At 45.1% G+C, this 26,257-nt stretch overlaps 1 protein-coding gene across 18 annotated transcripts in view; it reads left to right on the top strand.

Annotated features, from left to right (window-relative positions):
* Window positions 1–18,877: 18,877 nt before the first annotated feature.
* ZNF532 (zinc finger protein 532) overlaps window positions 18,878–26,257 on the top strand; it is a 96,163-nt gene continuing 88,783 nt past the window's right edge. For 2 of the 18 annotated variants that reach the window (XM_059706230.1, XM_059706231.1), the window contains exons 1-2: window positions 20,288–21,095; window positions 21,232–21,299. In XM_059706230.1, coding sequence (XP_059562213.1) covers window positions 21,082–21,095; window positions 21,232–21,299 — 82 coding nt within the window. In that variant the 5' untranslated portion in view covers window positions 20,288–21,081. Of the gene's footprint in view, window positions 19,454–20,002; window positions 20,178–20,286; window positions 21,096–21,189; window positions 21,300–26,257 lie in introns of those variants that run through there. The other 16 variants (XM_059706213.1, XM_059706220.1, XM_059706212.1 and 13 more) reach the window with 16 other exon arrangements.

The raw sequence follows: 26,257 nt of genomic DNA on the forward strand, positions 1-26,257 counted from the left end.
TTCGGGGGGGGGGGGGCGTCCCTCAGCCCGACCTGCACCCTCTCCAATCTGGGAGCCCTCAGGGAAGCCCTCTCCAGTTGGGAGTTTCTGTCTGTCTTTGCAATCATATGAGTGAATTATCTGAGACCCCCCAACCCAGTTTGGTTTGTTGCTCACAGAATAATAGGCTTTTTTTTTTCTTTGCTTCATTGGTGGAGATTTCCTGGAAGTTTTAGGATATCTTCCCTTTAATTTTTCCTAGACACTTTGATTTTACTTATGTCTCTCAGCTTTGCTTTCTGTCCATCCCCCACCGCAGCAGTAACTTGCTCCAGGCTCACTTTGCTTTAGTGTCTAGGACAGCGGTTCTCAACCTGTGGGTTGCGACCCCTTTAGGGGTCAAACGACCCTTTCACAGGGGTCGCCTAAGACCATTAGAAAGCACATATATAATTACATATTGTTTTTGTGATTAATCACTATGCTTTAATTATGTTCAATTCATAACAATGAAAATACATCCTGCATATCAGATATTTATATTACAATTCATAACAGTAGCAACATTACAGTTATGAAGTAGCAATGAAAATAATTTTAAGGTTGGAGGTTACCACAACATGAGGAACTGTATTAAAGGGTCAGAGCATTAGGAAGGTTGAGAACCACTGGTCTAGGACAGTGGTCAGCAAACTGCGGCTCACGAGCCACATGTGGCTCTTTGGCCCTTGAGTGTGGCTCTTCCACAAAATACCACGTGCAGGTGCACATGTACAGTGTGATTGAAACTTTGTGGCCCATGTGCAGAAGTCAGTTTTTGGCCTAGGTGAGTCTATTTTGAAGAAGTGCTGTTGATATTTGGCTCTGTTGACTAATGAGTTTGCCGACCACTGGTCTAGGAGATCCGTCTGCCACCAAAACTACGATTCCCAGCATTCCTGGTGCTCCCCACGCTCTGGGTTTCCACTTCCGGTCCTGGGGTTGCCATCAGAACTATTATTCCCAGAATTCCTGGTGCTCCCCATGCTAGGAGTGACCGAGGGAGCCATGGTCCCCCAAGGGAGTGACTGAGGGAGCAACCGAAGGAGCCATGTCCCCCCAAGCTGCCAGCTCTCCTGCTTCTGCTCTCCTCCTGGCGCCTGTGTATGCAAATTAACCCACCATCTTTGTTGGGTTAATTTGCATATTCACTCCTGATTGGCTGGTGAGTGTAGCAAAGGGATGGTCAATTTACATGTTTCTCTTTTATTATATAGGATGTTTTAATAATTCACCTCTAAGGAGGCACTTTTACCTTAACTTCAGAGTTGTTTCAGGGGTATATCAGTCTGGATACCTCTAATCTGGACCAGTGCCAATTCATTTATCCACCCATGTGTCAATTCAACAAAGATATATTTGAGTGGGACCTTGGATACTTTTTTTTTCTTTTAAAGGACCTGCCCGATTGGTTGAGCATCAACCTATGAACCAGGAGGTCACGGTTCCATTTCCAGTCAGGGCACATGTCCAGGTTTCGGGCTCGAACCCTAGTGGTGAGTGTGCAGGAGGCAGCCAATCAATGATTCTTTCTCATCATTGATGTTTCTATCTCTCTCTCTCCTTCTCCCTTCCTCTCTGAAAAACATAAACATATATAAAAAGAAAAAAGAATGAACTACATCTACTTTTCTAATCTATAGACTGGGTTGTTCAGTGAGTTGTTATGAAAATTAAATGAAGTCATCCCTGAAGAAGGATTAAGTGAGGAAATCTTGGGTATGGTATGCACTTGATAAACTTGTTGAATGAGTGAATAAATAAACATTACCTATGATTACTGTCACTCTTGCCATGTGACAGGCTCTCTGGGAATATAATGGCGAAGCACACATGAGTCCCTGCCCTTATAGGGCCTACAGTCGACAAGGTATGGAGACAAACAAGTAACCACCCTCCCACTGCCCTCCTTCCCCTCCCCCGCAGCAGCTCCCAGGCTGTGAAACAAATGCAATCATTGGGGAAATACAGGGTGTTTTTGGAACTCCTAGCTGGAGTGACCAGGTATCCAAGGCTCCCCAGAAGAAGTGGGCTCCAAGCTCCAACATGAGCAATAAGTAAGAGTTAAGCAGGCAGAGGCAGAGAGCCTGGGCGCCTTGGTGCAAAGCCCACAAGGCAAGGAAGACTTCCTTCCAACAGGAGACCCTGAAGGACTCTGGGAGTGTGCCTCGCCAGGGGCCTTGGGTCTGAGAAGAGGCTGAGGAGGTAAGTAAGCCAGGGTTGATTTTGGAGGGCTGAGTAAAACACGAGGAGGAGTTGGATTTTATCCTAAGAGCCTTGGGATTTAGGAGACGGGTCCACAGGCTTGATAAAAAGTAGAGCCTAGAGGAAAAGCTAAAGGCGGGCTGCGGTGACCCAGGACTTTCAAGCTTGGAGTCCACATGGAGTAGTGGTCAACAGACATGGAGCCAGACTGCCTAGAATTGAATGCTGACTCCACCCCAAAGGCTGTGTGTTTGAGAAAACTCCCTAATCTCATTAGTAAACTGAGGTAATCACAGGACTCAACTCTTGGGTTTGTGTGAAAGTGTGGGTCAAATGAGATAGTATGTATAGAGCAAAATTCTTAGAATGTTATCTGGCATAGAGTAAGTGTTCCCTAAGTGTTGGGCATTATTCTTGCCACTACAACTCACACAAGAGTCTGAGATAGGATCCTGCAGCCAGCTATGCAAGGTGCATCTGAGGAATGTAGGGGGAGGGAAGTTTACCAACTGTCAGAGGATGGAAACTCCAGCAGCTTGGAGCTCCTTCTCTTAGTTGAGTCATGGTTCTTACAAATCTGGTTACTTGGTTTCAATCACTGATTAGAAAAGGAGGAGCTGACGATAGTAGGTTTCCTAGGAAAGGCAGATGTGACTCCTGGCATGTCAAGGAAAATTGAAGTAGTGGGAGAAACATATGCAAGAACAACGGAAGGGCAGAGAGTAAGAGTCCTGTGCACCCAAAGCATGCTGAAGGCGTCACTATGTTCTAGGGCAACTATCGAGAGCATAAAGGTTCTCAGCCATGAAGGAAAGAGAATGTTTTATGAACTTTAGAAATATCATTATGATGGACAGAACTTAGTAGACTCATAAGAGACCCGCAACATCCCAGTGTTTGGCATCTCACTTCTAACTGGTCTAGGTCTTGCACCTGCTTTGATTTTTTCTTTTGGAGGTTGTTTTTGGATCTTTAAAAATTTCTTTGCAGGTTTTCAGTAGCAATCTCACTTTCCTGTATTATTAGTATTTGGTCATTTACTTCAAGAAGTAGTGAGATATACTTTGCTTATAATTATGAAGTAGGATTAAGGCACAGCCAAGCTTAAGGAATCCGCAAGATTGCCCCAGCTGGGTAGCTCAGTTGCTTAGAGCATCATCCTGACATGCCAAGGTTGCAGGTTCAATCCCTGGTCAGAACACATACAAGAAGCAACCAAAGAATGCATAAATAAGTAGGACAACAAATCAATGAATCTCTCTCTCTCTCTCTCTCTCTCTCTCTCTCTCTCTCTCTCTTTCTCTCTCTCTCTGTCTTTCATTTTACAATCAATCTTTTAAAAAGATACATAAAAAAGAAATTAGCAAAATGGTGATGGAAGGAGACTTGACTTGGGGTGGTGAACACACAATACAATATACAGATGATTTATTATAGAATTGTACACCTGAAACCTATATAATTTTATTAAACAATGTCACTCCAATAAATTCAATAAAAAAGGAATTAGCAAGAAAAAAACATATGGTAACTTATCTGTGTAAAGGCAGATGTTTTCTAGTTATTTTGTTTATTTCTTCCAGCTAGGTGGGGGGATGAGGGACAGGCAGAATACTATGAAAATTTGGCTTCCTTCTGGGTGAAAACAAAATTCACACCATGACAAGAAGCATTTATTTTCTGCTGCTGGGTAAAAGAGTTGTGCTTTCTGAGCTTCCAACCACCTTTCTGGCTTCCTGCCTCTGGAAAAGACCCATAAGAGGAATGCCACGGGTCACAAGAGTTACTTAGCTGAGTAAATACACATGAGTGATTGGGGGAGAATTACAAAGTCTGCTCTAAGTAACCGAGTCAAAACTAACAATTCTCAGTTGTCAGAACATCAAATGAAGCTGCCCAAACGATCACCCTTGGCATGTCGTCCAAGTATTTTAAAGACTAGCTGTTGAGGACAATATTTGATGGGTGTAGTTTTGTTTTCTAGCTTACGGGAGCGACCGCTTGGTAGAGGAATAACAGGGTGAATGCACTTGGGAAAGAAAAGCTGGTGATTGTAGATGGGATACTGGACAAGACAAGGAATGGACAGAGGTGTGTTTAAAAAAGGGGGATTCTGTTTTTACTGCCCAATGTATGGCTCGATTCCGATTTGTATCAGGATTTATAAGCTGTCCTTTGCCTGGGGTTTGCCAGTTTAGTATGTACTGGTGCTCTTAATCCAGTATCTGGACCAGAAAGCAAATGTTTTCATCCTTGGAATCCCCGTTATAATTGAAAATTTTCCAAGGAGACAGCAGAGGCCAGATGGGAATGTGGCATGTGTTGCCCTGTTAGCACTAAGCCCTCAGTTGGTGCTGTATTGCTTTGTACTTCCTTACTTCACCTCTGAACATTTATGAGTGCCTACTATGTTCCAATGCTGCATGCAGAAAACTAGATGTTGGGAACTTAGAGCAGTGAATCCAACAGACCACACCTTTGCCTCATGCAGCTTCTGTTCCAATGGGAGGGAAAGGAATTAAAGAGGCAATATAATTGTTGTAGGTGGGGTCAGACCAAACCTGGGTTCAGCAACCTCGGTACTTGAGTTCTTGCTAAGAAAAGAATTCAAAGTCAAGACTCAAACTTGGTAGAGAAAATGTATTTGGGCAAGCGAAGAGAAAGTACACCGGAAGAGAAATTTAGAGCTCAGGGCTCTAAGAGCTTCCCTGGGGAGTGGACTAGGGCTACTTTTAAACCCTGGGAGGGGAGTTAACTGCTTTCTTCTTCAAAATGACCTATCAGGGCCTGCCTTCTGCCCTTGCATGGAAGTTAGATAGGGCTTTCCTCCGGCCCCCTTGTTCTCCTCTAAGGGTGGGGGTCTACCACATGACTAACCACATGCCAGGGGAGAAAAGATCAGGAGAATCTGACCTGCATGACCAGAGGCATTCTAGGGTGGAGAGGGGGTCTTAGGGACAAGGTCTTGAATATCTCCAATATCTGCTCTACCCGTTCGTTTTCATTGCTAGGTGTCTGGGATGTTCCACCTTGGTGACCTTTTGTAACTGGTCCATTGTCCTTGCTCTGCTCATGTCTAATTGCCTACCACATAATCACAGCTGCCAGATTTAGCAAATAAAAATACAAGACACCCAGAGAAATTTGAATTTCTGATGAACAATAAATAATTTTTTAGTATAAGTAGGTTCTGAAGATGGCATGCATTAATTTGGCAATCTTAAATATACAGTAATGTAAGGGGACAAATGAAGCAGAGTAAAGGGCTAGATAGGGATGGATCGATGCAATTTTAGTGAAGGTGGTCAGGGAAGCTCTGACAGGTGACAACTGAGAAGAGACCTGAATGAAGTGAGGGAGGGAACCAGGCAGGTAGGTAACTATGGAAAGGACATACAAGGGAGCAGGAATAGCAATTCAGAGGCCCTGAGGTCCAGTTCCAGTGTCAAGAATTGGTCTCTGCACCAGCAAGCTTTTAATAACTGATATTGAAAAACAAAATTCAACTGAATAAATTTAAAGATCAAATTGGCTTTATTCAATGATTCATGAAATGCACAGTAGCTCATCTAGCAAACAGAAGGAGCTGTACAAAAAGCTTTTATAGGCAAAAGGGGGCGGAAAAAGGAAGTTTCCAACAGAGTGGATTGTTTTAAGAAAGGTCACCTTTCTTTGTGGGAGGTGGGGTGGGGGGCTGTGGGGCTGGGGGTGTCTATCATGCAGATTACTTCACTAGTGCTGATCAGGTAATTCCAGGTTGGCTGGTTAAGGTCACATTCTTGGGAGAGGCTGAAACTACCGTTAGGTTAGATTTTTAGTCATGGTTTGCTGATAGGGGCTTAGCACAAGTGACTCCATGTTTGGCCTGTTGTCTCTCTTTTATTCTTTAACACTGAAATGGGATGGTGTAACTCTGAGTCATTCCACATTTCTAATACCTCCTCATATTAGATGCTAATTCTACAATATGCTTATCAAAGTCTAAGTGGTCAGGGGTGAAAAAGAACAAAGAATGGGAAGGAAGCAGAGTAATATGGGGAATTGTTGAATGAGACATGAGAATGGAATTCAGCCGCAAAGGTCTATACCAGAAGCTCTGAGGGCTCCTTTGGGGCCTTATGCTAGTACATTGCTCCGTGCTAGAGAGTACAGCTGGGGTCTCCAAAAGCAGGTTGGAAGGCTTGCTTTAAACCCCATCCTACCAGCGTAATAGTTTGGTATGTGTGAGTGTCCCTATTATTTTCCACGCATGCATGTACACTTCATGGCCGTGGCATCCATTGTCAGAAAGTGCCCTGGATCCCAATAAGAATGTTTTCCCAAATGCAACCTAGAGACCCTCAGCTCTAAGGCAAGGGAAGCCTTCCCTGGCTTTATATTTGTTCATGGGCTTTTGCTATTTAATTCTAAGTGCTTACATATTCACATCTTAGCTAAGCCAGTAATGAAAAAGGAACCTTTTTCTTCTGTGACATGTTTCCTCAGAGAAACAATGGAAGTGTTTTAACACAAAATAAACAAGTTAAGAGAATAACAATCAAAACAGGTCTTTTCCCAGATCTGCCCTGTGTGCCCCTCAGATCCTGCCCATGTGACCATGGCAGATTCCTGCAATGGTCTTGGCTTTACAGATGGCAAGAATTCCCTCCACTTTTATGGCAAGACTTTCTAAGGATTTGCTAAGGATAAAGGGATCAGACGTTTTTATTGATATTTTTCTTATTTATCCAAATGCTTTATTATTTAGTGTGTTCCAGAGAGGAAGGCTTTGGGCTACTTCTGTGTATGCCCTCTCTTTCCTCTCCAGTCAGGTGACACGATGGCCTTAGACAGGATGGATGCGATGGAAGATGAGGCTGGAATCAAATGAGTAAGGCCTTGCCCGGCCAGGGTGGTTCAGTGGTTGAGCATCAACCCATGAACCAGAAGGTCACAGTTCGATTCCCAGTTCAGGGTTTCAGGCTTGATTCCCAGTAGGGAGTGTGCAGGAAGCAGCCAATCAATGATTCTCTCTCATCATTGATATTTCTATTTCTCTCTCCCTCTCCCTTCCTCTCACTGAAATCAATAAAAACATATTTAAAAAATAAAATAAAAATGAGCAAGGCCTTGAAGGGGCAAAATTGAGACCCCGAACTGACTACCATCCTCCCACAGTGGGCATAGAAAACCAAAACTATACCTTCGAATCTATGTTAACATGACTTGGCTATTTTATTTTCTTAATTAACATTTTTTATTCTTCCAGAACTACCTGCCCAAGAAATTGGTTTGATTATTTGTTGTTAAGGAACTTCTCCAATAACCCAACTTCTCCAATGTACAATGCATGTACACTTCATGGCCAGCATCTCTTCAATTAAAAAACATGATAGTTAGTGCTTTAGGATTCTTTAAATCCCTCACCTCAATGTCCTCAGCTTGCTTTGTCCCCCAATCCTAGGCTTTTACATCTTCTAGCCAATTTCACCTGAAGCCAAGCTTCCAATTCCCAATAAATTATTTTTTAAATATATATTGTATTGATTTCAGAGAGGAAGGGAGAGAGATAGAAACATCAACGATGAGAGAGAATCATTGATTGGTTGCCTCCTGCACACCCCACACTGGGGATCAAGCCCACAACCCAGGCATGTGCCCTGACCAGGAATCAAACCCTGACCTCCTAGTTCATAGGTCGACACTCAACAACTGAGCCATGCAGGCTGGGGACCCAGTAAATTCTGACCTTACCATCCTCTCTCTGAGACACTGCTCAAGTTTTTTGAGGTGGGTTTTTTTTGTTGTTGTTGTTAATCTTCACCTGAGGATATTTTTTCATTGATTTTTAGAGAGAGTGGGAGGGAATGGGGAGAGACAGAGACAGGAAACATTGATGTGAGAGAGACACATCGATTGGTTGCCTTCTGCATGCCCTCATCAGGGCCTGGGATGGAGCCTGCAACCAATATATGTGCTCTTGACTGGAATTGAATGTGGGACCCTTCAGTCTGTGGGTGGACACTATCCTCTGAGCCAAACTGGCTAGGGAGGTAGTATTCTTCCTCCTGGCCCTGGTAAGTTTTAAACACAGCGTTGCCTTATCATGTTTGGGGAGCCAGCTTTTGAAAAGAGGGCCTTTTTCTTTTTTTTCTTTTTTAATATATTTTATTGATTTTTTTACAGAGAGGAAGGGAGAGGGATAGAGAGTCAGAAACATCGATGAGAGAGAAACACCGATCAGCTGCCTCCTGCACACCCCCTAACGGGGGATGTGCCTGCAACCAAGGTACATGCCCTTGACCGGAATCGAACCTGGGACCCTTGAGTCCGCAGGCCAACGCTCTATCCACTGAGCCAAACCGGTTAGGGCTTCTTTTTTTGTTTGTTTGTTTGTTTGTTTTTTAATCCTCATCCAAGGATGTTTTTCCATTGATTTTCAGAGAGAGAGTGAAAGAGAGAGGGAAAGACAGAGAAATATTGATGTGAGAGAAACACATCGATTGGGTGCCTCCTACACATGCCCTGACCAGGGCCTGGAGGGCGGGGAGCCTGCAACCGAGGTACATGCTCCTGACTGGAATGGAACCTGGGACCCTGGGGTTCACAGGCTGACACTCTATCTGCCGGAAGCCGGTCCATCCTTGCTGCTTGACACGGTTGCTGCAGGGAAGAAACATCTGCACAGCATATGTCTCGGGGAACCTGGCATATATGGCATACTGTTCTTGGTGTGTTTGCTCCCCTTCTTGGCGCTGTGTGTTTTGGCCAGGGTCACCTCTCCAAGAAAGGTTGAATCCCCAGGTAGGGATTTTCCCCTGAAGTTAGGGAGGGAATAAAACCCCTTAACTAAGTGCCAGGCGGGTAGTTAATCACTTTAATTATGAACAATCACGCTTAAGCTACATAATCTTTACTCCCTGGAATGGAGATAAGAAACATCCTAACCTTTGTAATAGAAATTGACAGGATTAAAATCAACTGGTATAAATACAGATGTAACAAGACAATAAAAGACAGAACCTGGCTAAGAGGAACCTCGCCATGATGATCACCTGAAGGCTGTCTCTGTGTCATTCCTTCTTTGCTGACTCCATCCACACCTTTGGACCTGCTGGGGCAGGCCCCCAGCATCTATCCACTGAGCCAAACTGGCTAGGGCCAGAGGGCCTTTTTCTTATAAAGAAATAGCATAGTTTATGTGCATTCAATGTGCTCATCTGTTGCTCAAGGGCTGTTTAGTGAGGAGAAATTGGTTGATAGGTGGTTAGTGATTAGTTAAGAAGTCTCTGTAAGGGAAAAGGGGGGAGATTACAGCTTAAACCAAGACATCAATGTGGGCAGGAACAGAGGGCAAGCTTGCTGAAAAGGCTGTAGAGTGAACTGGCAGCTGTTTCCTCTTCGGTGTGGAAGGAGGAGTGTGGTAGGACTAGGGTTTGAGAAGGGAGTGTGGTGCCATGGTGTGACATGTCTGCAGTGGAGGATGGAACAGGAGGAGGTATGGTTTTGGACTGCTTGAGTGGGAGCTAGTTGTCTATCATTTGGCAATTCATTGGCATCTGAAGTTAGGGGAAATACTAGGGCCAGAAACACAGATCTGGGAATCTAGAATAAAGAGATACTTGAGCCCTAACCAGTTTGGCTCAGTGAATAGAGCATCAGCCTGCGGACTGAAAGGTCCCAGGTTCGATTCTGGTCATGGGCATGTACCTTGGTTGCAGGCACATCCCCAGTAGGAGGTGTGCAGGAGGCAGCTGATCGATGTTTCTCCCTCATTAATGTTTCTAACTCTCTATCCCTCTCCCTTCCTCTCTGTAAAAAAATCAATAAAATATATTTAAAAAAATAAAAAGAAGGTCAGAATTAAAAGAGAGAGAGAGATACTTGGAGCCTTGAGAGTTTAATGTGTTTTCCCAAGAAGTGGAGATTTAGAAAAGAGGGCGAAAGATAGAACATTGAGAAAAATCCCTATTTCACACAGGGATGCAGGAAAATCCACTGAGAAGAAAGACTGAGAAGGAATGGTCTTTATGGAAAGGGGGTAGGTGTCCTGGAAGTTAAGGGAAGAGAGGACTTCAAGGAGGGGCTGGTGTGAGGAGCCTCAAGCAGAATTCTCAAAATAGGGAAAACCTTTCACACTACAATTTCTTTAAAGGGGGGGCAGCAGCCGAAAAGGGGCCAGAGGGTTTATTTTATACCCAAGAAAAAGGGTCTTGATTTCTCTTGAGTTGATTTGTGTTTAGAGCTAAGAGTAGGATGGACTAGGTAAAAGAATCTAGACAGGTGGGTAGCACCTCGAGGGGCTTATTTGAGCCCCTCTTTGCATTGCTGCTGAGTAGTGTGCCTAGTGCCTGAGGTAGCTCAACTGGTCATGGTGTGATTTATGTTCTGAATTTTCCATGTGCTCCAGTTGAGTTGACTTAAGCCTATATGTGATGGTCTGGGATGGACAAGGTGGAATAAGGTGAAAGTGTTACATATACACCCTTTTCCCCCACATTGTTCCCCTCCAGCCTGCCCCCGCAACATCTATTTCTAAAATACTCTCTCCATAGCCTGACTTTGTTTCTAAAAACGATCTTTGTGTGTGTGTGTGTGTGTGTGTGTGTGTGTGGTTAAATATTATCTTTACCTCAAAAAGACATGCTACACATTTTTGTTCTAACAAAATATCCGCCAGATAGCATATTATAAACAGCATTTGCCAAAAGAAAAGGTCAGCAAGTTTGAAGCTACTCTTTTTAAAAGGGCAATGAATAACGTTAAGTTCTTTGCCTTAACATAGCCAGCAAACCACTGTGTGACACAAAAGATTGTGATAGTCATGCCTCAGCTTTCAAAATGCAGCCAAGAGTTCTCTTAAAGGGACTCTTGTGAAATCCTTCTTACACTGCCTGCCCCTAAGAATAAAATGAACCTCACTGATCATCGGTAGCAATCTATGAACTTCTGGCTTCAGTTTCTTGACTGCAGTGGCTTATTTGTGAATGATTCATTGAGGGTTTATTTTTTTGTGTTGGAATTTTTGTTATTTAATCCCAGAATTTTAAATTCCTGTATAAAAGCTGCTTCTCTAGTTATTATTACAGTTAAAAAAAAAAAAATCTAGCCCAACCAGCATGGCTCAGTGGTTGAGCATCCACCTATGAATCAAGAGGTCAAGGTTTGATTCCTGGTCAGGGCACATGCCTGGGTTGCGGGCTTGATCCCCAGTGTGGGGCGTGCAGGAGGCAGCCAATCCATGATTCTCTCTCATCATGGATGTTTCTCTCTCTCTCTCTCTCTCTCTCTCTCTTTCTCTCCCTTCCTCTCTGAAATCAATAAAAATATATTTTTAAAAATCTATATTATTTTGATTAAAAAAACCATTTACTGTTAAGAATATATAACTTCTCTGCTAAACATTTTATTTAGTGGTTCGTAAAAAATAAGTTTTTTCAGGTATGTCATCATTGGAACAGGATCAAGCATATACTCTAAGCAACAGCATGTTAGAAATAGCTATACTTTTCTTTCAACAGTAGAGCAATCCTCCCACACTGTGTAATTTATTCTGATACATGTTTCTTCAAATCCATGGCAATATTTTCTAAGCATCTTCCAACTGTTTGCTGACAAATGAATGTATTTTATTTTGCAGTCATAATTTCTGGTTATTTTCATATTTTAACATTTGTTTGCTTCTATTTGTGTTTTCTACCTTTCTAGAAATAACCAGTGCTATGTGTATTTTGGTCTTTTGGCATTAAATATATCATTAAGTTTAGCAAAAATTATAAAGTATTTCATAATCTCATCTCTAAACATAATTGAAAGAAAAACATGTAGGCATTTAATAAATTTTGATGTTCTGAACACCTAATTTTCTTTCTTTTTTTTTTTTTAAAAACACACACATTTCCATTGATTTCAGAGAGGAAGGAAGAGGCAGAGAGAGATAGAAACATCCATGATGAGAGAGAATCATGGTGGATTGGCTGCCACCTGCAAGTCCCCCACTGGGGATTGAGCCCAAAACCCAGGCATGTGCCCTTGACCAGAATCAAACCTGGGACCGACCTCTCAGTTCACAGGCTGACACTCTATCCACTGAGCCAAACCGTCTAGGGCATGAACACCTAATTTTCAAGTATGTCTGTGTGTGATGGCGTTGGGGAGACTTCATTGAGCCAAAGTCCTTTATTATCCTTGACGTCACAGGCTTTGTGTTTCATGAGGAGTGAGTCAAATCAACCTTAAATGTCACATGAAAAGAACAACTTAGGGACGCATGTCAGGGGGCACCCATAGGCAGCTTGTATAAGGTCAGGGAAGACTTCTCTAAGTGAGTGACATAAAATTAGACCTAGCGATAAATGGGAGGTAGATGAAGGGGATTGGAGAAGGGTGGGAAGAGTCTTCCAGAAAGAGGAAACAGCAATGTGAAGACCTGACAGTGAGAGCAATCTGGTCTCATTCAAAGAACAAAAAATTCAACAAGACTGGATCTTGGAATGTCGCCAGGGCTGGCCAGCAGACCCCGAGCAACTGATGAACGGATTACTCCTACACAACGGTTGCTGTGAAAGAGAGGCTAAGGGACCAGGCAGCCTCAATTGCCTGCCTCCTTAGGCTTTTATTGGAATTTTTATCTTTAGATGCAATCAACAGGGTGAGTAATCTTGAGCGGACACATGTGTTTACATTGTCCTCTAGGCAAGGGTATCCAGGGATTAAGCATAAGGATTCCAGTAAACACCCAGGGGTCTGCACATGCACAGACTTGTTTGGAAAGGTCAAGGAATAATTAAGGGTGCAGCCTTCAACACTCCCCTAAATCTCCCCTAAGTCGGAATTCTGATAAACAGGCCTGGCGGCCTTCCACACGCTTCCCTTTTATCAGAATGTCCTCCTTTCAAATTTTCCAACCAAGTCTCGTGTGCTCCCCAGGGAGAAGCAAGAGATGTGGACGGGCAAATGGGCTGAATTATGGAGAGCCTTCTAAGTCACTTTTATTGAGTCTGGACTTTTTCTCAGAACAACAGAGAGATATGAAAAGGTTTGAGCAGAGGGCTGACAAGAGGATATCTTTAGAAAATTTCCTAGAGTTTTCAGTGGAGGATGTATTAGAAGTTGACCAGGTTGCTGGCCTGGAGATCAGTTCCAAACTGAGGTGATAGGCCAGAGGTTGAGTCAGGGTGATGGACATGGAAAGAAGGAATTCCAATCTTGTATGTGCCCTGACTGGGGATTGAACAGATACTTAGGCGGTAGAACCTACAGACATGGCGATGGAGTAGATGTGAAGGAGTAAATGCCACCAGACCAGTGGTTCTCAACCTTCCTAATGCCGTGACCCTTTAATACAGTTCCTCATGCTGTGGTGACCCCCAACCATAAAATTATTTTCATTGCTACTTCATAACTGTAATTTTGCTACTGTTATAAATCGTAATGTAAATATCTGATATGCAGGATGTATTTTCATTGTTACAAATTGAACATAATTAAAACATAGTGATTAATCACAAAAACAATATGTAATTATATATGTTTTCCGATGGTCTTAGGCGACCCTTGTGAAAGGGTCGTTTGACCCCCAAAGGGGTCTCGACCCACAGGTTGAGAACCGCTGCACTAGACGGTGGTGTCAATGGGACATGGTTTTTGCTTGGTGGATGCCTGGGTCTGAGTTTCCTGAATATAGACTCTGGAAATCCACCTGTGAGAGAGGCAGAATTAGGCAGAAGAAAAAGTTGACTCACAATCCTATAGACACTGAGACCTCAACTGATTTACTAGGGACTCTGGAGCTTGGGTGTCCATTCTGAATGGGCCCAAATTAAGGCAAAAATCCTAGCCTTTGTTTCTCTACATTATTTGTGTCTGCTCCCTGGGAAGGGGTGTAAACTTGGATAAGACAGCTCCCAGGAACTCACAAGACGGTAGCCAAGGCAATCTGCAGGGAGGGGCTCAGCTGTGAGCAGTCAGCAGCTAATATTCTCAGCAACTAGGGCTTGGGGGTGTACACCCTGAAGAGAGGTTCTAGAATCTAGACAAAGTATTACAGTATCTACTGCAGTGGCAGAAGATCTTTCGTTTACTTTAGGACATGCTTTACTTTAGAGGCCTGTAGGTTTATTACCCATTCCTTAGTTCACAAATAACTAGTTAATTTCAACTATGGGATGTGCAACGCATTGTGCGAACTGCTGCAGATGGTGGGTTTTAGGGGTGGATGCAAAGGTGTAGAATAGATTCATGTACTCAGTGCCCAGGTCTCCTCCGTACTGCAGAGGGCCAAGGAGATTCATTCTCTGGTGGAACTGAGTCCCATTCCTGTGTGTTCCTTCTCCTCCTTGAAAGATTATGCCCGATTGCCTTTCCTTTTCTCAGATACCTTTCTAGCTTTCTCTTCCCCTTCTCTAGTTCTTGAAAGAGTAGGAAACAAGCCCCAATACCAGTTCCTTTCAAAGAAACCCAGAGACAATGTAAAAGTCACAGAGGGTTAAGGAACCTTACAAATTTCTCAACAGACCTTGGCCTTTGAACCATAGTTCCTGAAGAATCCTTTGCTGATCCCCCAAGCCCCATGCCTTCTGGCTCTTGTATGACCCTCTAGAGTTCATAAAACAATGCTTTCTTAAACATTTTTTATTTTAGAGAGAGAAAGAGGAAGGGAAAGAGAAGCATTGATTTGTTGTTCTACTTATTTTTTGCATTCATTGGTTGCTTCTTGTATGTGCCCTGACTGGGGGATTGAACCCCAAACCTTGGTGTATCTGGACATTGCTCTAACCAACCGAACTACATGGCCATGGCTAAAACTACACTTCCCTCGGTCCCTACCTTTCTCCTTCATTGGGCAAGGCTGCCTTTCCAGCATTTAGGCTTAAAGAGACAGTAGGAGACAAAGAATTGTGGATCTGTCCCATAGCCAGGACTTAGGATGTCATCAAGATAGACCCAATGTTAAACAGCTAAATCAGCAGTTCTCAACCTGCGGATCGAGACCCCTTTGGGGGTCGAACGACCCTTTCACAGGGGTCGCCTAAGACCATCGGAAAACACATATATAATTACATATTGTTTTTGTGATTAATCACTATGCTTTAATTATGTTCAATTTGTAACAATGAAAATACATCCTGCATATCAGATATTTACATTACAAATCATAACAGTAGCAAAATTACAGTTATGAAGTAGCAACGAAAATAATTTTATGGTTGGGTCACAACATGAGGAACTGTATTTAGAGTCGTGGCAGTAGGAAGGTTGAGAACCACTGAGCTAAATTAATGAAACAAGGAGGTCATTAGACTGATGTGGCTCTGATACTGTGGTGACCTCCACGAACAAACCCAAATCTAAGTCTGTAAATACCTCAAGATTACAAAATCAAAACCATTAAGGACAACCAATCACAAACAACCAACTAAGCTGTAGCCAATCAAATAGTGTCTTTCCTTTGTTTCTGCACCTTCGCTACGTCATTCATTCCTTGGCTTCTTGTAGGTGGAGCACTCCTAACCACTTCTTGGCCACGCCCGATTAGCATAGATTTTTGTTCAAATAAACTCTTAAATTTTTTTTAACAGAATGCACTCCCCACCCCTTCCAATATCTGGGTGAAATCAACTAACAAAGGATAAGGGAAATCCTTTCCCAGACCTCCCCTCAGTTTATTTGTTTGGCAAATAATCATTCAAATCTGGTTATTATTTCTTTCAAGGGTATGTTTTTAGAAAATACAAAAAAAATACTGTTTCTACTTTTACTTTGATGTTAAATTTATATAAAAGATCCATTTTCTTTTCTCTCTCTCTCTCTCTCTCTCTCTCTCTTTTTTTTTTTTGCTGGCCATTCAGCTAGAGATCTTTAAATTATAATTCTAGCGTCGAACAGTATAATAATTCCTTTAAAAACATGCCAACAAATGGAACATATTAAACTCTATAAATGCGTAGGCCTAGCTTAGTTTTCAGCTAAAAAATGTGTAGCTCCAGCCACAGGGCTGGCTGATGGGTGAGGAGGGTTTGCAAGGACTTTTGATGGTGAGATAAAAGGCTTTTCTTTTTGTTTTTCTACTCCTTCCCCTCAAGGAACACACCTTTGTGTGCTCTGCCTAACAAAGGAATTTCCCAATTTCATAGTGGAATTTGGTGGGGGGTGGGAGGGAGAATGTGTTAGACTGATATCTATATATGCCTGCAAAGCTGGCTTCAAACCACACAAGGATTTAAAAAAAAAAAAAAAAAAAGAGCTGTGATTTTGCAATACACTGATTGGAGAAAAAACTCTGACATTGAGCATTAGCAATAAAAATAGCAACAACAGAATCCAAAAGGGTTTGGGATTCCTTTAGTTTCTATTTGGTGTAAGAATAACATTTCTTTGTTCTGTCTTTTCTTATCTACAGCACTCAAATAATAGCTTATTTCATTTTTGCAGTCAAATTACTTCTTCTATTGTTGCCCAGAGCGAAGTGGTGCCCAAGACAGCCTTACATATGTAGAATAATAGGAGGAACATTTGTACTGCTTTTTTTGGGAAGAGGGGTAGTGTTATTTAAAAAAACAACACACCTTACACTAAAACTTGTTTTTCCTGTGACATGGACTTATTTCATCAAATGGACTAAGATGGGTGCTTTGCTTTTAACTATTGGTCTACCTGGCAGAGGGGTTCCTCTGAAATCCTCTTTGTAAAAATAGAACCGAGATAATCTGCAAGAAATTATCTTTTAGCTTGGGTTGTTTATATATTTTTAAAAGCAGACGCAATGTTATCTATTGCCATTTTTGCAAATGATGAGTTGTGCTTTCAAACTAATTTCCTCCAGCCGAGGCTGGACCAAAACACTGGGCTTTGCACAAAGCCCTGCTCCAAAAGTGTTTGGCATTATGAAGCCAGGAGGCAGTTCTACACCCAGGACACTTTCTGATAAGCAATTCAGACTTTAGTGCAATTCTGACCGTTCAAACACTGCTGTGCTGTGCTTTCAACTCTTTAAGGGAAGGGAATGGGGGAGGGGCAAGGCTGCATTTGAAGTAAACAAAGATTTCAAATCTAGGAAACCTAGGATTTACTGTGGTGTGCACATTATGAAATTCCATATATTGTACTATGTGCAGCGTTATCAAGATTTCCGATAAGCAGGTCTTTGGATATTATTCAATGCATGTAATGTTTTCTTCACATGCATATTAATAAGGGCCCACTTTTAGGAGAAGAAAGAAGGCCTCCTTTCAAATGAAATCAAGCCCAGGTAAAGTTGAAACTCAACCCACAGAGTACTGGCACCGTTTTCAGGCTAAAAGAAGATGAGATTCAATTTCATCATCTTGTAACAGTGATAAATGTGAGGCCGTGGCTGGCAACATTTGCAGATTACATAGGTCTTTCCAAATACGCGGAAATATGTGCCCCAATTTATGTGCAACTCCAAACAATTTGCTGTTTGAAATGAAAGACCAACAACTCTTCTTGTGAGACAATCATCTGGTTCATTTACATGAAAAGCCTTAAATAGCAAAAATGCTACTTCAATTTACATCACACCGTGTCCCCACCACGAACAATGGCTTCCTCAATGGCAGTTAATGCAAAGGAGAGGCACACTGAGATTTAAAAAAACAACTTCCCAGCACTTTGCAAATATTAAGCAATTAACCTAATTTAAAATAAAGCACACACACACACACACACACACACACCAAAAAAACGCTTCCTGAGCTGGGAGTTTTCACTGCAACAGGAGTGAGCCTTTTGAAGAGGTTATGGTGGTATTTTTTTCAGATCCTTCTATTTTGTATGATTTCTAGGGTACGCACAATGAGCTTGGAATGGGTTTTCTCGTTTTAAAAGACCTCATTGCGTGCAGGTGTGTGAACCACGTAGGAACCAGGACACGGGGCTGGGTAAATAGCCGTCCTGACGTGGTGGTAATATATCGTGTCTGTCGGACGTGTTGACGATATGCACCTCTGTGGGCTTTAGGGGGTTTATTTATACATATGTATCCTTTTGTTTCCTGAAGGCTGTGGCCACCTGCTGTATGCACAATATGTGCTTGTTACCTTTGTACACCACCTCCCTTGAATTTAAAGACCTAGCTATTACTTGTTTACTCAATATCATTCCCCCATTAAAAAAAAACCACACACACAAAAAACCCTGCATGAACCGAACATGCCATGTTTCAATTTGGCCCCAGTGGCTTTTTCTCTGAAAGCAAAAACGTGTCTTTTTTACACCAGGGCTTTCTCCCCACCCCAGGGGGTGTCTTCCATTCTTTTGTGGCTCAGTTGAAGGCGAAAAGGGCTCCCAGCCACGAACTACAGCGAAGAGAGCCCCTTCGTCCACTTCCAGGGAGCATCTCCCACTGCATTTATCCGAAGATAGCGTGCTCTCTTCTTACTGATTTGCCACCATTGCGAGGATCACAAACACCACCTTGGCTTCAAGATCCCGGGTAGAGGCTCACGGTCCTTCTCAACCAGCTCTGGCGAGGCCTTGCTTCCTTCCACTCCAGTAAGTTGCGGCTTGGGGCCATGGCAAGGACTGGGTGAGCCTGACATGTCGTTTGAAAAAAAAAAAAAAAAAAAAAAGCAGCAGCAGCCCTCCCTCCATCCCCTCACCACCACCACCACCCCGCTCTCCGGGGCGAAGCTGCGATCCAGCAGCCCCAGATGGGCGAGACTTGGCAGGTCCGCGGGGCTCCTCTCGCATCGGCGGCGGCACCCGGGCGTCCGCCGGCCGCCGGGCTTCGCGCTCCGGCTCCGGCTCCCCAGCCCTCCCTTCCCCCCTCGGCCGCCCCCTCCCCCTCTCCCGCGCTCCCTTTTGTTCGCTCGCCGCTCCGGCCGAGCCACCGCCGCAGGGCCCGCACCCCCAGCCCTAGGCCCCGGCCAGGCGGGCCGCCCCGCCGCCGCCACCGCGCGGCCTAGAGCGCGGCGCCCGGGAGGCGCGGGGCCCGGGCCGGGCGCACGGCGAGGCCGCGGCGGCGGCGGGGCGGCCGGGAGCCGGAGCCGGGAGGCGGCGGCGGCGGCGGCTGCGGCGCGAGGCCGCTCCACCTCGCACGCACACACAGACCCCGGCCGCGGGAAGGCAGATGACACGCCCGTAACATGGAGCCGCCGCCGCCGCGACGACGACAGCAGCCGCAGCCCCAGCAGCAGCAGCCGCCGGCGGCGCCGCGCTGAACAAAGGTCATCCGAGCTGCGGCCCAGACGCCCGGGCTTGACCGCGGCGAAGGCCAACCCGGGAAGGGGTGGGTGTGCGCCCGGGGGGCGGGGGCCCCGGCGGCCGGCGAGCGAGGGGCGCAGGGCCGCGGAGGCCGGGGCGCGGGTGGGCTCCGGGGCGAGGCGGGGCGCGGCCCCTCGTGCGCCCCGCGGCTCGGGGTGAGCGCGTGAGGCTCAGGCCCTGGGGCCGGACCGCCGGGGCCTGGCCCACCCCGGCCTCGGGGACGCTGGCCTTCGCGCCCGGCCGGCTTTCTTGGGGGGCCGAGGGCCAGCCGGCTTGGCTAGGCCCCGCCGGTCCAGAGAGGGGGGCCACGTGAGCCAGGCGCCCGCCTCCTCCCTCCAGCGCCGGCTGCGCCCCGGGCTGCCCCAGGCCTCTGCGCCCCTCTCCCCGCTGCCCCTTCGTGCCCCCTGCCCCCACCCCAGGCATCTCCAGTCTCCTGCCCCGAGGTGCAGGGATGGGGACTTCTCCCCCCAGGTGCCTGAAAGGAGAGAAGGTCGGAGGAGGAGGAGGAGACTGGGGGGGCTGCTGGCGGCGGTGACAGGGCTGGGAGAGGGAGAGGCCCGGAGGAGGGGGCTGGGTGGGGTGGGGGTGACAGGCGGCGAGGAGCCTGGTCAACAAGCCAGCACCACTCAGCCAGGAGGCCGAGGCCGGCTCCCGCAGCCCACGCGTCCAGTGTGAGCAGACACACATAGATGGCTTTCCCGGGGGCTCTTTGTCAGCCACCCACACAGGGAACACACACTGACACACAGGTACACAAAGATCTGAGCCAGGTGGTGGGAGGTAAGTGGGGGAAGGCGAAGGAGCGGGCCCCAGGGTCTGCGGTGGGCTTTTCGGGGGGAGGGGGTGGGGGATGGGCCCTGAGGGGCTCTGGGGTGCTCGCGAGGTGGGCCTTTCCAAGACTGGGTGCTGGTGTGGCGGCCAGGGACACACGATGACCTGCCCCTCCTCGGGAAGACCTCCGAGGGGAGAGCAGCCCCCTGCGAGAGAGCCCCCCGTGCCGACGGTTTTCAGGGACTTGTTGGCAACTCGGCGAGGGTTGCCATAGCTTTTTTATGTAGGGTGACCAGAACCGGCTGAGACTGGTTTGAGGCAGATCAGCTCCTGAACACAATGCAGTCACTGAGCTCCTACAGTGGGATAGCAGCTTCCTCCCTCCATGGCAGCCAAAAGCAGAGGCGCTTGCAGGAAGGTACCATCCCAACACAGTATGTGAATGCACACTTAGACACCACACAGCACTGGGATGTGGCTAATGGAGTCCTGAAAGAGCCTGTGTAGAGAAGATGGGGGAAATGTGCAGGTTTGCAAGGTCTGAGATTACTTGGGCTTTTCCTGCCTTTTTCTTTTGCTTAAGGGATGGACAAGGAGCTGAGATTTATGACCCTTATTAAAGAAAAAAATGTGACTTGCTAGGGTGGGGACACTTGGTTTATGCAATCTCTCTCTCTCTCTCTCTCTCTCTCTCTCTCTCTCTCTCTCTCTCTCATTTTTAACAAAACCAAACCAGAATGAGCTGATGGATTTGTAATGGCAGTTTGTTTGTTGCTGGAGATTGCTACTTTGCATGCTTTTTTTTCTCTTGCAGGGTATGTTCTGTTTTGTGCTTTTCCTTTTAGAAGCTACTAAAGGGTGTTGGGGATACTTCTGACTATTATGAAGGCCAAAAGGTAACAGTATTGTTCTAGAAAATGAGCATAAATGCTTTCCAGTGATGCTGTAAGGCATACATGCTGTCTTTTTTTTTCTCCCCCCCCCTTGTAGGCCTGTTGACTGTGGCTGCTTTTAACCCTTTCATCTTTGCAGAGAATGCCACTGTGTGACAGTAACTGAACACTGGTCCAAAGTCTTTCCCAAAGGTCAAGGTTCACAAGGTGAGAGATGATATTTTGAGCATGAATTTAAGTGTTTATTTGAAGGTCCATTCAGACACAGACAGTAGATTGGTACTCTGGAAATGATACTGGGCTCTAAGTGGAGAAGAATTACTCTTAATGTTATCCACCTTTAATGGGATTAGAGTGACTTTATGATGGTATTCCTATCCAGGCAAAATCAGAATGACCTCATTAAATGGCCTGTGTCTAATCATTTAGAAGATTCAGGCCTGGAAAGAAGCAAGTTTAGAGGATGGTAGGCAGCAGGGCCTTGTAGAGAATGCACTGTTTTGCATTAAGACTAAAGCAGCACACATGTAGTATTTTCCCGATGATTACAAAAAAAGACTTCGCCAGATTGAGGCAGCTTCGCCACCTTTTTGGGATTTGAGAAGTCTGAAGGTAGATTTGCCTTTTGTTCATTCATCACCTTTCTTTTTACCTTGCTCTCTGTTAACCTGAAAGGTTTTTCACTCAGAGTCAAGTGGTGGAATGGCTTTTATTGATTTGGGGGGCTGTTGACAGTGAGTTTGCCATGGGATTATTTGTGGCATACATTTTAATGTGGAATCCTAATGCTATACCAGGAGGAAAGCGGGTAGCCTGGCTTCATCTGTGAAAAGATGCCTGTTAACGCAAAGCTTTACAGCAGTGGATGGCAGAAAATGTCTGATGCCTTAAGAGATGGAGGTTAGATTTGAGCTGGCATTTTTGTGCACCCTCCAGAATCACAGTTTTTGCAGAAGAGAGAAGACAGCAGGAATGAATGTAGCCAAGGGAAGAACAAAGGCAGTGAGAGCTTACAGGGGAACACTAAACATTTTGCCTTGGGGTTCCTTGTGAAAAGAACTTCCACTTCCCCAAACAGGAAACCAGCAGCTCCAGAATCACATCCAATATGATGTCATCAACAGATAGAGCTGGTTCTGTCTTCTGGTTTGGTAACAGTACAGTCAAGGGGAGCCCATACAAGACATGATTGAAAATAAATTTCTCCTCTACTCTGAAGAGGGTATTTTGTTCCTCTTCGCGGTCAGCAGAACTGAGTCTTTTCAGAAATGCTGAGGATCTTAGAATTGGCTGTGTGCTTGCAGTTGGTGGGCAGAATATCTGCCCTGGAGGGTGTCAAGTATGCAAGGGTTTTTATTGTTCAGAAATATTCCGTGCGGTTGCAGAGCATCCAGTGTGTGAAAAAAACTGGCAAAGGGAAAAGGGAGTGTATGGTCAGCTCAGAGTACTCTGTGTAGTATTTAATAGAGATAAATGTAATCTCGGACTGATAGACCAGTAAATAGCTTACGTGATGGAACAAAATTCTTGACAAATCACTGTGCTGAAATTGGTTTTCAATTCTGCAACGGTTTGGACTGCCAGAGGTGCTGTGTCTGAATGTGGGCAGAAATCTGCTTGCAAAGCACATCCTGGTCCATGTTGCACGATGTGCTGCTCCTGCCTTTTTGGTGCCAACTAAAACTCAGATGGCTAATATGATAAACCTTAATTAGCTTGCTACAAGAAACTGTTTTATAATTTAGTCCTTCACTCCTGTCTTGAGAAAGCCAGTGGTTTTTATGTCACTTTGACAGCTAACCCCCCTGGTAAGGAGGCTTTCTTGGTAATATGTTTAAAAGCCCTTTTTGTAAAGCATTGTATGTCACAGAATGTTCTGGTTTACTCTCTCTCTGGCTTTTAGCTTTGTTCCTTCCCTTCCCCCAGAAGGCTCCTGAAAAATAGCATTTGTTTTGCATTTAGGCCGGTCTTTCCAGCTGCAAATGCAGTGTGAGGTTGGAGAGCTGGTTCTCCAGGGCAGCAATCGGGGAAGCTCATCTTGGATGGAGGTCTGTCTCAGGTGGCGGTCTCCTGCTGAGCTCTAACAATGTGGCAGCCCGGGTCCCCGGGGGAGAGGATCAGAGTTTTCTGGGCTTGGGAATGTGAGTGTGAGTGTGGAGAACAGCAACAGCATTAGCATTCGCTTTCCTGGAGGAGCCAGGAGGGAACAGGGTGGCAGCCTTACACGGGCTGGGCCTGTGTGTGGCTGTCCCTGTCGCCTTGGAGGCAGCCACACCTGGAGCCCGCAGCCCCAGGACTGGTCGGGATTGCCTGCAGCCGCCCCCAAGGCGGCCATCTCCTCTGCAGGAGGAATGTGTGGGTTTGGCTGAAGAGGGTACACTGGAAAGAAAGTGTCACTGGCCGTCGAACCCTTTGCTTGTTTTTGTCATTTGCCTACTTAGAATCATTTTTTCCATGTGAAAGAACATTGGATCCAGGGCTTTTAGAACTCAGCCTCCTGGTTCTGGAGGGCTCTGCTATCTCCTTTTTCCCTCTTTTGTCACAAAGAGGTTCCCCGCCCCCACCCGCCTTGACTCCTTTTTAAAGGAGGGTCTAGGAAGGAGGCAGCCAGCACGGGAATGGGATTTTCAGCTTAACCCTTTGACCAGGATCGGTTCGAATTTTAGGATTTCTCCTCTCCCAACCTCTTTATTTTTCCCCTGGAAGTGCTTTCTTGGGCATTGCTGTGGGGTATAGTCTGTCTTCTGTTGGTTTTAAATAACCTTCCTTGTGTCCTTGGTAGAACTCCATCTGGCTGTGCATCTGGAGCAGACGTTGCCAATACAAGGGAAACTGGAAGTATCTGGAAAAGATCTGGGGTTACTCCCTCCTCATTCCCTCAGTATCTCTTCCTAATCAATACAATTCAGTAATAAAACAATAACAGCTGCCACGGTAAAGGTTAAGGTAATCCACACCTTTGTGTTAGAGTTAGGGGAGGATCTTTAACCAAGTCATGACTAAATAATGAAAAATTTTTAATTTTTAAATTTACATGTAGTAAAATTTATTAGTGGTGTACAGTTCTCGGGGTTTGACAAGCATATAGCACTGTGTATCTGCCACCATTATCTGTTAATAAGGAATAGTTCTGTTGGCCCCAAAACTGTCCTCCTGATGTGCCTTTGCAGTCAGACTCATCCCCTGGCAGCTACTGGTTGGTTCTGTCCCTATGTCTATATCTTTTCCAGAATGTCATACAAATATTTGAGATTCATCCATATTACTGTGTATATCCATTCTTGGTTCTTCTTTATTGCTAAGTTGTAGGCCACTGTATGGATGTACCTCAGCTTTTTCTCCTTTCACCAGTTGAAGGACATCAGGGTTTTTCCCAATTTTTGGTGATTGTAAATAAAGTTGTAAATATTTGCATACAGGTTTTAGTTTGAAGATTAGTTTTTATGTCTCTTTGGTAAATACTTCAGAGTGGGATGGCTGGGTCATGTGGTAAATACATGAGAATTAGAAGTTTGAATGAAAATAAATTCAGCTCGTCACAGCTCACACACACAAAAAGATCCAGTCAGCTGCAGTTAAGACTTCTCAAGTAGGAGATTGTAGCGAACATTATCTGAAGACACATGAGAGATGACCGAGATAATAGACCACTCACTAACAGGATGACATGCTTTATAACCCAGAACTAATCGGAATTAGCCAAAAGTGGGGAAACAAAAAACTGCAAGTGGTAAAACCTTCTTTGTTTCCTACAGCAGTTATTTTTAATCTCTTCAGAAACATTTGGCAGTTTAATTTTTGCATTTGTCTTCAGGTTCAGTAAAATACCAAACAATAATAGAATAAAATTTTTGGAAAGTGGTACTGAAAATCTTTGTTGACATCTTAGTTGTGCAAACAACTTAATCATAATTTGTCTGATTTATTGACTGCCAAAATATTGGTGCTTTTTAAAAAAATGTATTTTATTGATTTTTAACAGAGAGGAAGGGAGAGGGAAAGGAAAAGGGAGAGTTAGAAACATCAATGAGAGAGCAACATCGATTCACCTGCCTCCTGCACACTTCCTACTGGGGATGTGCCTGCAACCAAGGTACATGCCTTTGACCGGAATCGAACCTGGGACCCTCAGTCCGCAGGCCGGTGCTCTATCCACTGAGCCAAACCGCTTAGGGCTTGGTGCTTTTTTAACATTTGAAGTTATTATTCAGCTTTTATGCCATTTAAGGAAGTAAAAAATACTTAAGCAATATCAAAGCAATGAAATAGGTTGATTTTGGAGGCAGATTATTTTTTTAGAGCATAAAATAGTGTTCAGGATCGGGAAGAACAAATAGACCAAGTTATGGTGATGTAGAGCAGGGAGAGCCCCAAGAAGTGGGGAGTGATGTTAAATTGGGGATTATTTCATCTACTTAACAGATACTTACTGTTTACTAAGTGCCGCATGTTGTGCTAGGCACTGGGAGTACCGGAGGGAAAGGAATCCAGAGAAAAATTAGTGGGAAGTAGCCCACAGATGCTATGACAGGAATGTGAATGAGCCACCCAATGCCATGTGTCCCGAGAGGAGCCCTTGAAGAGGTAGCTTCTGAGCTGAACCACGAAAGACCAGTAAGAATATGTAAGGCAGGCAAAGACTTGGGGAAGAATGAGAGTCTGGTGGAACAGTGTGTCAAGGGCACTGAGGGAACTTGGTGTTGACAGTGGTTTGGGGGAGTGCGGTGTGGGAGAATAGAGGAAGCTTAGACAGTCAAGGCCAGACTTCTGAAGGTCATTCTGTACAGTCCATTTGAGTCCTGGGTAGTCCCCGGGAGGATGGCATGGAGGCTGGTCAGGCGGGAGGCAGGGAGGTCAAATGATGGGACCAATGCAAGCAGAATCTAAGAGAGAAGCCCCAGGGCATGATCCAAGGTGTTGCAGTGGGGATGGAGTGGTAGGTGGTGACTGCCTTGGGGGCAGGCAGGCCTATGGTGGTTCCCGATGAGATATGGGGGATGAGATATGGGGGATGGCGGAAGAGGTGGATGAAGGCTCTCGGAGATTACTTGCCACTGGTTGTTTATGTCTCTGAGATCCTGAATTAGAAGGCGGAATAGATTTGGAAGGTGGAGGTGGCCTTGATACAGTGAGTTCAAGTTTGGGTTGTCTGTGAGGGTGACTTT

This window comes from Myotis daubentonii, chromosome 8, assembly GCF_963259705.1.
Source record: "Myotis daubentonii chromosome 8, mMyoDau2.1, whole genome shotgun sequence".
NCBI classification, from domain to species: Eukaryota; Metazoa; Chordata; class Mammalia; order Chiroptera; family Vespertilionidae; genus Myotis; species Myotis daubentonii.